This window comes from Thermobia domestica, chromosome 4, assembly GCF_964235325.1.
Source record: "Thermobia domestica chromosome 4, izTheDome1.hap1.1, whole genome shotgun sequence".
In the NCBI taxonomy this organism is placed as follows: domain Eukaryota; kingdom Metazoa; phylum Arthropoda; class Insecta; order Zygentoma; family Lepismatidae; genus Thermobia; species Thermobia domestica.
The window spans coordinates 295,664,632-295,676,974 of NC_137457.1; the positions used below are offsets into that span (position 1 = coordinate 295,664,632).

At 36.5% G+C, this 12,343-nt stretch overlaps 1 protein-coding gene across 1 annotated transcript in view; it reads right to left on the reverse strand.

Annotated features, from left to right (window-relative positions):
• Positions 1-12,343, reverse strand: part of LOC145684206 (17-beta-hydroxysteroid dehydrogenase 13-like) — a 187,402-nt gene that overhangs the window by 38,692 nt on the left and 136,367 nt on the right. Inside the window, exon 4 of the mRNA XM_081756265.1 lies at positions 3,742-3,903. Within this exon, the coding sequence (XP_081612391.1) occupies positions 3,742-3,903 (162 nt within the window). The remainder of the gene's footprint in view (positions 1-3,741; positions 3,904-12,343) is intronic.

Here is a 12,343-nt window from a genome sequence, read left to right on the forward strand (position 1 = left end):
CTGCAAGAATCTTGTAGCTGTCATTAAAAAATATTGTCACTCCATCTTTCTTTTTACTGTTTACACAGTTACAACTTTCTGGAAGCAAGAAAGGTATCTCCACACATGTAGTACTGCACTCTAGTGGACAAATAGTGAACGTCATCATTAAAAACGTGGATTTTGGGTGCGCTTCCCCTCCCCGTCTAAAAGAATACGTAGTTTCAAAAGCTGTGAAACTTTTTTTTTCTTTCTTTATATCAGTGGGAAGGCAATAGCAGGTAGCAAGCAAGACGACCCAGAAAGTTGCACGTGGTTTGACTCTTTGCATGATGAAAAAATTGTTGCGTGTCTCTTTCAAGACTATGTTTACATGGAGAAATAGGCCTCTTGTAGGGTTGCATTTTTTTTTTTTTTTTTTTTAAATGACAGCTACAAGGCTTTTTCAGCATGGCAGTCTAGCTTAACTCTTAAACCTTTCAATTAATATTTATATTTTAATAATACGAATGTTTAATCAAAAACAGTAAAACTTTCTATACATGTATATATTATAGAATAGGATCAAACACGCGAATTTCATATGATTATGATATCTTATCTTTTCAGTAAGGCAACCAACCGCATCTCTCTACAGCAGCGAGCGCGAATTGGGACAAGCTACGAGTAGTGACTGTGCGTCAACATCACGTTGTAAGGAGACCGTACAGGAAATGTTCGTAAGCAGTCAAGAGAAATTCACCTGGCAGGCTTCTCACGAAAGTAGATTGTCGATATTTTACAGAAAGAGGTGGCGTTCCACCCGTGGAAATATCTCGTTCAGAGGCTGACATCTAAAGACTATGACCAAATAATTCCCACAGAAGACCTTAGTTTCCATTTCCTCTTGTTGGATGAAACTGGGATGACGTCAGATCTGGGTTGGCGACGGTCAGGCGGCGATCGCAATGCCTGACTCTTGGTGGTTGTGTATTCGGTCAAACTCCATACTACGCGAGGAACAGCAGAACGACAATACCCCCAAGCATGGAACTGAGCAGACAGTGATAGTATAAAACGGGTACCTCTCTGGTATCCAAACAAGGCAAATTCTTGCCTCTCGGTTATGTTGTGCGAACATGAGGGACAGTTTTCAAGATGACGACAGCCTATAAAACTCGACAAAATCAGATCGGCAAAGAGTACAGTGGTCGAAAGAAAAATCTTCAGTGGCAGGCCCGCGAGCTCCAGCGTGGCTATGTGGATGGTGGGGTGCTGACTGCCACGGGTGCTGACTGCCACAGCCAATTATTGGTGCTGATTGCCACGACTGGCGCTAATTGTCAATATCAAGGTGCTGACAGCCACGATGGCGTGCTGACTGCCACGAGCCTGAGAGAAAATTGCTAGACGTAACATTACCGGACGCCAAGAAGCATGAAAGAAACTAGATGATCCTCAGGATCGTGTTGTTCAGACCAACACCTAACAAAGGTAAACAGGTCTCTGTATGTACACTCATGTCCAAAATTATTGTCACATGATTATAAATATGTTGTTCTAGTAATATAATTTGATAACGAATTCGCCCGGTATTTCTTATAATGTTAGTATGTGTATAACTAACAAAGACAAGTATGTGATAAATTACTCGGCAAAGACAAGTATGTGATAAATTTCATGTCAAAAGAGCAGTAAATAAGAACAATAAAACGAAAATAAAATTTTCTTGTCCATTTAGTTACATTTTATTTTACTCATTATGATTTTCGTATTTATAATTCTTTTCCTATGAAATTTATCACAAATATAAATTTCCTGATTATACACATAATATAAGTATTAAAAGTACTCTGCAAAATTATCAAATTATATTCTTACAAGAAGACAGTTATAGTTATGCGACAATAATTTTGGACATGAGTGTACTTTCAGTTTTGTCAGGGAGCGGTGCGTACAAAATTGATACGATTTATGTATTCTCACTTGAACTCCCTATGTCAGCATGAACTGTGTACAGCTGTGCAAATTGTTTTGAGCAGCTCTTGAAAGTTCCATCAAAAAAGCACTGCTGGCTGTACTTCACAAGGGAAGTTCAGGATAAAGCACTCGCCTGCAGAGAAACTAAATATGCCGTTTGAAGTCCCAATTCATGCTGATTATAACAAGCTAATAAAATTCCTATACGGTTGAGAACGGTTCGAGATATTCAACTTGGAAGTTTATATGAGAAAATGAGGATATACGCATTTATACGCGTTAAGTACAACATAATTAGTAACGAATATTGACATACGAATTGAAAGCTATCGGAAGTAACAGAAAATAAGTGTTTCGCAATAACTAACGGATTTGTTAGATACAATTAGTCATTACATTGTTCACAATAATCATAGGTTAGAGATGAAAATTGATCACTGTTGTTCTTCTGTTTTATGAAGAAATGACGCAGGCAAAATACTCCCTTGCACCATGAACATTTTATATGTGAAATTGTGTTGCATCCGTCAAGAGAACAGTTCGCAGAACCAAAGCAAAAAACAAATTCGACAAGTGATTCAAAAGTTATAGGCCTATAATTTGTTCGTAACCTGCCTTGCAGAACGCAAACTGAAACAATCCAATGTATCGCGGTGATCGGAAGTGATTCGTATGGACACGAACTTTATTTGATTGTTTCGTTGGTACATTATAACGTCCAGATGAAGAAGATTCATACTATGTACAAATCTCCTGCCATAATCTTTGATTGATCGGAATCAAAACACATCAAATGGTTGCACAAATCGTGTGCAATTCTTTGGTATCTTCTCAACCATTCGGTCTTTGCCATCCGTCATGCAACTTGTAATTGACAATTTGTCTGTGAATGGACGCCAGTGATCAACAATAGCAAGTTCAAACCATCAGGCTTCGCCATGGGTGAGAATCGCGTTGAAACGTGCATCCATTCATTTTCTCATATAAATTTCCAAGCTGAATATCTCGAACAGTTCTCAACGTACAGGAGTTTTATTACCTGTTGTAATCAGCATGAATTGGTCCTTCAAATGGCATGCTTATTTCTCTGCAGGCGAGTGCTTCTCCCAAACTTCCCTTGTCAGCTGGCTTCAGACCATCATATCCATTAAATAATACAATAAAAGAATTAATATAAATAATGAAATGTGCAAATTGTACATATAACAGAAAAGACAATCCCTTTATAAATATCCAAGTGTATGTCGTTCCACTTAGTGACCAACTGTAACTTATAGGATGCCACATAGATTTGCTGTGATGATTACTTAATTAATCCCTACTAAAAATCATAAATTTAGTATGAGGGATTAATTCCTCTCTTTCCAAATACAGTTTCTCCCAGGCTCGTGGCAGTCGGCACGCCGTCGTGGCAGTAAGCACCTTCATATTTGCAATCAGCGACAGTCGTGGCAGTCAACACCAATAATTGGCTGTGGCAGTCAGCACCCGTGGCAATCAGCACCTATCCATGTGGATAGCACGAACGCCTTTGGCGCGGTAGATCCAGGTTTGATTCCCGGTCAGAGTTCGTGTGATTCGAATATTACATTAAATTGTAGGTCCAAGTCTCACATACCTCACTGGTGTAAAGAGACGACCAAATCCAAATCCAAGTGACAGGTCCCGCAAGCATTAGAGCGGCGTCACTCAGAACTTTTTAATGCGACTCAGATGCAAGTAAAAGTTTCCATTATATTAATAAATATTAATAACATTATATATATAAACTAGAATGTAGGAATATTAAAATTATATTCTTACCTGTAATTCAAGATTTAATGAATCATTAAATCCTAAAACTCCAAATTTGGACGAACTGTAATCCACAAAATTAGGAGCTCCGGATAATCCGCTTAAGCTTGAGATTGTCACAATATGGCCATGATTGCTATCCAACATATTTCGTAGGAAAGCTTTCGTTGTCTTAAAAGTAAAGAAACAGAAACGAACAGTTAGAAAGATCAACACATATACGTAAATCCAATATACATTTTATGTTGTTATTCTTTAAGTGTTTCCAATTACAACAGACAGGGGCGGATCCAGGACCGACTTCTGGGGGGGGCGGTGGGTTGTCATACTGCTACTTTTAAGGGCACAAAACTTTGGAATATGTTTTATTTATATTATAAAATAAGAAAGTTTTCCTCTTCTGGGGGGGCGATCGCCCCCCTGGATCCGCCCCTGACAACAGATGGAGGTAATGAGAGGCGTATCCATGAAGGACTTCTGGGGGGCGGTGGGTTGTAATGCTGCTACTTAGAGCTACTTTTAAGAGCTCCAAACTCTGAGATGGGTTCTATATATATAATAAGAAAGTTTCCTCTTGCGGGGGGCAGTCTTCCCCGTGAATCCGCCACTGGCGGTAATGTATATTTATATTAAGAGCTGTAACCCTGAGGGGCCTATTTCTCAATACTACTACTCTTATAACACTAGTGTAAAACTTTTAAAAATGAAATATTTTACAATTGTATATACCATAAAATCATGACAAATTAGAAGTATCAGCATTAGTATTTAGAAATGCTATTTAGTATTATTCTAGCTTTATTTCATTATATTTTACGACTTGTAAAAAACATTACAATACTTTGGCTTTAAGAAATAAGCACCAGAAGGCCTCATTCCATAGCAGTTTGAGTTAACACAATACAAATTTGCATTTTAGTCAGTGGCGGATCTAGCCCAGGGCAGGGAACCTAGGCCCCCCAGCTTTTTAAGTGACAAAAAATAATTGAAGCTATTATTTATATATTTTTGAAAGCTTATAATGAACTCACGACATACCTATCATAGTCTGGGGCTGGCTTCCCCCTGTTTTTTCCTTCTAGATCCGCCACTGATTTTCGTTTGCAATAGTCGATAACACATAGGGCCTATTACTGATTTTTGATGACATTATCGGCGCAAATTTTCCGTTTTGTAATCATTATCTTTGCCCACGAAAACGGCATTTCTCGAATTTTGTGGGCAACATTAATTCACCGTATTAGGCCGTGTCCAAAAGTGCATAGTGCACACTTCGAGGATGCACACTCGAAGTCTACAAATGGAGTGCACACTAAATAGTGTACACTTCGTAAAATTAGCTTTTGATCAGCACTTGGTTACAGCGCCTCGTTGTGGTGGAATATGGAACATTGATGACAAAAGAAGGGAGAATTTCGCGTACTAGAAAAAATTAGCATGCTTTCTTTTCTTTAAATGAATGACTTTCCAGTTATATTAAAGATAAATAAACCGTACAGATTGACTATATGGGGTAACCATAAAATGATTTAAGAGTTTTTTTTTTTTTCATGTATGCCAACACCTTCAGCTTTGCCGTGCCTGCAAATATTTGTCATTTTGGGTATTTCACGCGCAGATTAACAAGAGCGGAGCATAAATGCAATACATATATAATATATGTGTGCGTTGTCTTATGTGCACAATAAACTCGTAACAGCATAAAAAACACTAAACTATTGGCGATATTCTACTTTATTAGGCATGCTTGCGGAGGGAATATTTAATAATCTCCCGAAAGAAGAGTAGTACTGGTGATTAGGGCGCTGAAGACACTTTTGCGAATTAGTTTAGGAATTTTATTGCAACTGAAAGTAGGCAACGTACAAGAGCGTTAGGACACCGAGGGGAGTGGTATTTACAATAATGTGGCACAAAACTACTTTGGGAGAGGGTTGATACTGAGTATAATTGCTTCCTGTACGGTAGATTACACAACAATGACAGTATAATTGTTGTAGTTCTACTGTATTCTTTCAGTTCAGACATACTGATTGAACTCTTTCTACCATATTGCGCTAATATTGAAGTTCCTTATATATTACTCTTTCTTTGTGAATCTATAGATTTTACCCTTAAATCTTCAAAATAGTGTCTCCATATTCTGAATCTACACCAAAAGTTAACACATAGAAGGATGACAAGGAAAGAAATGGTAAAGTTGAACAACATGAGGACCAAAATTACAGGAAAAAGCTATTATGTCGCTATGAAATACCAATTTATAAGGATAATGCATACTCAAGGTGGATAACCCTAATTGAAGTAGTATGGTAAAAATAACAAAAAAAAAGTGAGATTACTATCTTATAAGCCTGCTTGAATGGAGTTCTGTATATTGTATACACTTCAACATTTACGTGCATTTTACTACGCTTTCGGCGCCCTACATCTCTCTTGAAATATACTCTCCTACATGCTTCCCACTGCGAAAATGGTTATTCAGTAACGAAACAAATCCCCTCGTCCAAATATAAACGTAAAATAAACTACTAAAAATATAATAAGAATTTTATGACAATTAAGAGACGGTTTTATGAAAAAATACAGTATGTAATGTAATGGCTCTCATTGTTCAACTATACGGAAGAAATTATTTGTTCATAATCTTTTAATACTGGGTACAGTAATGGGATTATATGAATTAAGAGGAAGGCAAGTCTTTACTTTGGACATTTCTTTCAATGAATTGTTCAATGAACCGATTCGTAACGAAGACGGAAAAGAAAGTGCTCCGCGGGGTTCCAACCAGCCTTCACTCGCCTACACTCGCTCGTCAATATTATGTGAATTAAATATTATACTTTGGTACAAAAAGGAACCAACCTAGCTACTACCTTATATACAGTAGGGTCTATATGGGTGAAGAGGCAAGTTTTTAAAACCGGAACCGAGAGATCAAATCGCTAAATCGAAGAATAAAAAAAATGAAATGACCATAGTAAAGACTTACCAGGAGTAATTTGTGAAATCTTTGATAAATGTGGAGAAAGGAATTTTTGATCTGTATTTCACTTTTCGGTACCTGTCAAAAATACACAATGTACGGTAATTGGTATATTACAGTCTCTCTCAAGTGCAAGGAAATATGGTATCGTTGAAAGGAATTCGTTTAGAATCAAAACTATAAAATTAGGCTTATGTGTCTATGAATTAACATTTGCGGCTGCGGCTGTAGCTGTAGCTATAGAGAAATGAATAATATATGTATACTATGCTAGAACTTAATATATTCATACACCATTAAAATTTGTCATTTACGTGCAAATAGCCGCATTACCGATAGTGCAACTATTTCAATTAAGCTACATAAACCATGTAATATTTAAGCACAAATGTCTTTATAGCATTATTAAAGAAACTATTTGTTTGTTTTCCCTATACTATTTTAAATTCTATTGCATACTCAAAGAACATAACGTAAATACATTTGTTATTTGCGTAATATTTTTATATTCGACTTGTAAAATCACTAACTTGTATGTTTATCAAGTAAATTATTATAAAATCAGTCCACAAATATATTTACTTAAACAAAAATATTAAGAATATGCCTATTAAAATTTTATTAGGTCATTCTACGAGAAATCGCCATATTAAGCACACAAGTATACTAACGTAGTGTACATCCTCGCACACTACGCACTATGCACTCGCACACTTGTGAACTTGGACCTTTTGACGCACACTAGGTGACGTCACTTCCGGAAATAAGTGTACTTCAAATGTGCACTTGTATCTTTTGGACACGGCCTTAGATCCCAAACACTGTTTTAGTGTTTCGGTTAAAGTGATTGTACAAACACAATGAAGAGCATTTATCAACGTTTAAAGATACCCATGTTATTACACAATATAATCCAATAGTAAATATAGTTTAAATGTTGGTATATCACGATCAGATCCTTCGTGAAACGCTTCAGGTAACTTTTAGGTGAAATTAACAAAGATACCAGTGCATAAAGTTTGTATATAAATTTATGAAGTGAAATGAGATTTTTTTTTTTAATGCAGACGAGAAAATTTTCTCATCTCGTCTTGATTCGTGAGTAGTACTAGAAATCATCTATCCTCTGCTCTTTTTTGCAGAACTAGAAATCATCTATCCTCTGCACTTTTTGTTTCACAGGCTCAACAACTAAAGTTTTTAACGTATATTTTCTGTTGCATTACGGTACGTTGTTTCCAATTTCTCTAGCAAATGAAAGTAAACACATATTTATAAGTTGATTATTCGCTTATAGTACCCGATAAACCTACCTAACTTCGTGATATATCTTATTTCGTGATACGACACAAATTATTGTTTACAGAGGAAGGTATGCATTATAGATAAAGCTACAACGGTGCTCAAAAGAGGGCAGGAATATCGACATGTGGTGAAAAGGTTTTCCAGTGGCAATTTTTACCGTGCGGATGTCACTCACGATGTTAGTTGGTGCACAGGGTAGAAAGCTGGGTTCTCAGTCAAGTGACCTTCGAAGACCAAATATTTTATCTGTGCACGATGTCATTGTGTAGCTGTTGTTACAGATGTTTGCTCTAAAAGTGCTCAGGTTATCATTTTGTGTATAACACTGAAACAGTAGTGCAACTGTAAAGCAAAAGACGCTTATCAAATTGTATTATATTCTTATAAAATTTTGTGCTAGGATGGCTCATGGTCGTTATGATTTTCACTCTCTTTTTAACCCTAAGCGCTTTTCGTAAATAATATCATATCTGGTTGCACTAAGACGGGAATATTTCCTCTGAATCCTCACGCACTATCCAATGAAGCACTTAAACAGCCCTAGGACTTTTTGATTTCTCCTTGTACGCAACTAGGTCTGTATGCACTGAGAGTGAATCACTCGCTTCGGCCAGTAGCTCTATATCGCCGGTAGATAATTTTCTCCGTGTACCGAGTTTAACCCTGCCCCATAAAAACAATACTATTTCTAACAGAAAAGCTCGACGAGACGAAGACAACAGTTTATCTTCTTGATCAGGCCACAACGTCGATGTCAAATGCCACTACAGAGCAACGAGATTCTCCAGCTAAAAACAACAAGTGTCAGGGTAAGCAAACTATTAGTTGTGCGCTAGTTGTAACGACAGGTACAGTTCGGGAAAGAATCGTAGCCCCTGCATACAGTGCTACTACTGTTTACGATGGTTTCATGAAAGATGCCAGAATCTTAATTCACCTGACATAACCATTTTCATGTACAGCATATGTGCAATGAAAAATGACAATGATAACTAATGTAACATGAGTACACTACTGATCACGAAATTAGGTACACACCCTCACGGAATAAGGTATACTATCATGAAGTTAGGTAGCTCTGATATATTGTGTAGTCTGTTTCTTTGTTTCTTTTGTATTGTTTGCGCTTCTTTTACTACAGCAGTTGTGTTTATGTTCGACCTTCCTAATATAGAAATTTCATCTATCCTACATGCTTGTAAATATGTATTTCTTTAGCCATCCTCTTTGATATGACGAAATTAGGTAGGTTCACCCTATAGGTACGGCACTGTAGGCTTGTTTTACAGATATTTTAAAGACGAATATTAATAAGTCAATATTTAGAATCATATTACAAGAGCTAGTAATATCCTTCCATAATTATGGATCTTTGTTTTTCAATAAAATAAGCATCCTGTAGACATGTGTTTGAGCACTTTACAGATATAGAGAAATTCAACTTTCTTCTGCACAACAAGCTATTTCAAAGTTTGAAAGTAACGTGAATGTGTTAAGAGATTAAATTGATTATCACAAGACCAATGAAATAAGGTGTAGAAGGAGAGAATAAAGAAATAGTGGAAATGTCAACACAGATTGAAATAAAAAAAAAAGCAAGACAAGTACCGGTATGTGATGTTATAATTTCCGAAGCTAAACCTTAGTTTAAAATTCAAAGGAACAACTCATAGCAGCAATATTGTTTTCATAATCTTATGTTCCCACACAATACCTCAAATTTCTCTAGAGAAATCGTGAATAAAATATGTTAAATTATTATTATTATTATTATTATTATTATTATTATTATTATTATTATTATTATTATTTACAAAATTTTATTTGTTTTGATATGTTACATAGTATTTTTTGCTACAGATGTGTTGGTTCGTCAGTATGTTCAATTTCTACCTTCTACCTTCAATTTTCTACTGAGGCACCCGGAGTCACAATTTACCATCCGCCATTGACATAGTATAGTTCAGAAGCAGCATTTTATTTAAGTGGTACCGCATCGCACTTTGCTACACAAATTGTATCGCAAAATACATTGCACCTATGATTTCAATTTATTACAGAAATGAGCTAGTTTTGCTGTAATAACAGCATAACAGTCTTTCCTTCGTGGGAAAACAGTTCTCTTTTATCTTGCATACAAATAGTTGTGGTAATTCCTCCCCCGAAAATCCGACGTTTCCTTTTAGTTTTGTGCCGACATTTGTTTGGTTTTTCAATATAACATATACCAATCCACTATGAATACACATCATATTACTGGAGATTGGTTGATGGATGGATGGATTTTGAGTTTTACGTCCCGTTCAGCAGCGAGGCTATATGAGACGTGGACCTACTGATTAACGTGGAATCCGAACCACATGAGCTCCCGTCAGGAATCGAACCCGGGTCTCCCGCGCCAAAGACGCGTACGCTAACCGCTTAGCCACGGAGGAGCTCTGGAGATTGGTTGGGCCCAATGTTCGTAGTTTGAGGGAAATTTCTTTAATCTAGGGAAATTTCGTAGGTAAATTTAGCAAAAAGGGAAAAAGATTTTTTTCGATAAAACGTGAAAATCCAGGGAAATTTTCATGATGACTGATTGACCAATATAAATGTTTATTTTTCTTTGTTCTTCACAAATAAAACCAACACAATCACAATAGTTTGTGTATGTATGTCTCTGTGTGTGTCTGTTCTAAGTAGCACACTTTGTACGCATTGTTGGATAGGTTTATTTGTGTGTGTGTGTGTGTGTGTGTTTTTTTTTTTTTTTTTTTGTTAAAAAGGTTAAAGAAAAATAGAAGTAGAAAACAAATTAATAAAACAAATGTGGTTGGCAATTCCTTTAATATAGCGAAATTACTCTTATCACATACATGTATATCATAGGAATTAGACGTCCAACAAATTAGAGAAAATTTGATACGAAAAGGGAAGAATCTTGTGTCAGTCGAGGGAAATTTTCTTAAGAAAACCTACGAACACTGAGCCGCGGTAGCTCAGTGGTAGAGCGTTCATTTCTGGTGCATGGGGTCCGTGGGTTCGATCCCAGCTCGCGCAAAGTAAACTTTGTCTGAATAAACACCGTGCTCGTGAGTTTTCTCTGGATTATCCCGTTTCCTTCTACTTTATTCATTCCAATATTGCATTCATTTCTCATCATCGCTGTCTCTTTTAGCCTACCCGGCATAAGCGAGGGACGTAAAAGTTAAAATTTTCATTTCATTTTTTACTGGAGATAGGCCATAGAATTGACATCAAAGAGACGGCAAATGTACACTTCGACATTTTAAGGAACTGTTGATTCGAAATGCAATATTTCAGCTTATTTTTCGGAAATTAGACAATTAGCGAATAAATGGAACTATACCAGTAGACCTACTCCCTTTTCTGTCCGTCTGTTTGAAGCTCTCGTAAGTAGTTTATAAATGACACATCTAGACTCTACAGGCCTTATGCAGAGTAGTTCTGACACGCGATTATTTCTATACAAAAAAAGATCGACTAATGTTTCCAGCAGAAGTCAGGCTTTTGAATATGAGGCTAATCATACGTCAAAACGATTCTGCATAAGGCCATATAAGTATTTATTTCTCAAAATCCAAACATTGATCCAAAATTATTATTATTGTTATTGTTATTATTATTATTATTATTATTATTATTATTTAATTAATTAATTAACTAGCAAAAAATAAACTAGGAACTTATGCAATCTTTTTTTTGTTTTGTTTTGCGTTGTATTAAGAACTTGGCTAACGCGTTCCTAAAGTGTTTGGACAACCCTGCGAAATAGTCGAGGTTTTCCTTTTTCGATGTAAATCGTTGTTAACTTCATTTCACTTAACTAAACTAACTAACTAACTCTATGGCCTATGGAACCCGGAGGTTCACTGCCGCGTTCACAAAAGCTCTCCACTGACTTCTATCCTTAGCTAATTGCAACCAGTTTCTACTTTGTATTCCTATCTCTGCGAGATCCATCTTAATATTGTCCTCCCATCTGCGCCTAGGTCTTCCTAATGGTCGTTTTCCGATGGGTCTTCCAGTCAAGACTTTGAAAGCGTTTCTACTTTCTTCCATTCTAGCTACATGACCTGCCCACCTAAGCCTCCTAGACTTGACGACCCTAACAATGTTGGGTAAACCGTATAAACTATGTAGTTCCTCGTTATGAAGCTTCCGCCATTCCCCATTCTCGTTCTTCTTGGGTCCGAATATTCTTCTCAGGATCCTGTTCTCAAATACTTTCAGTCTATGTTCTTCCCTCAGAGTAAGCGACCACGTTTCACAACCATACAGAACAATAGGCATGATTATCGTTTTATATATTTTAAG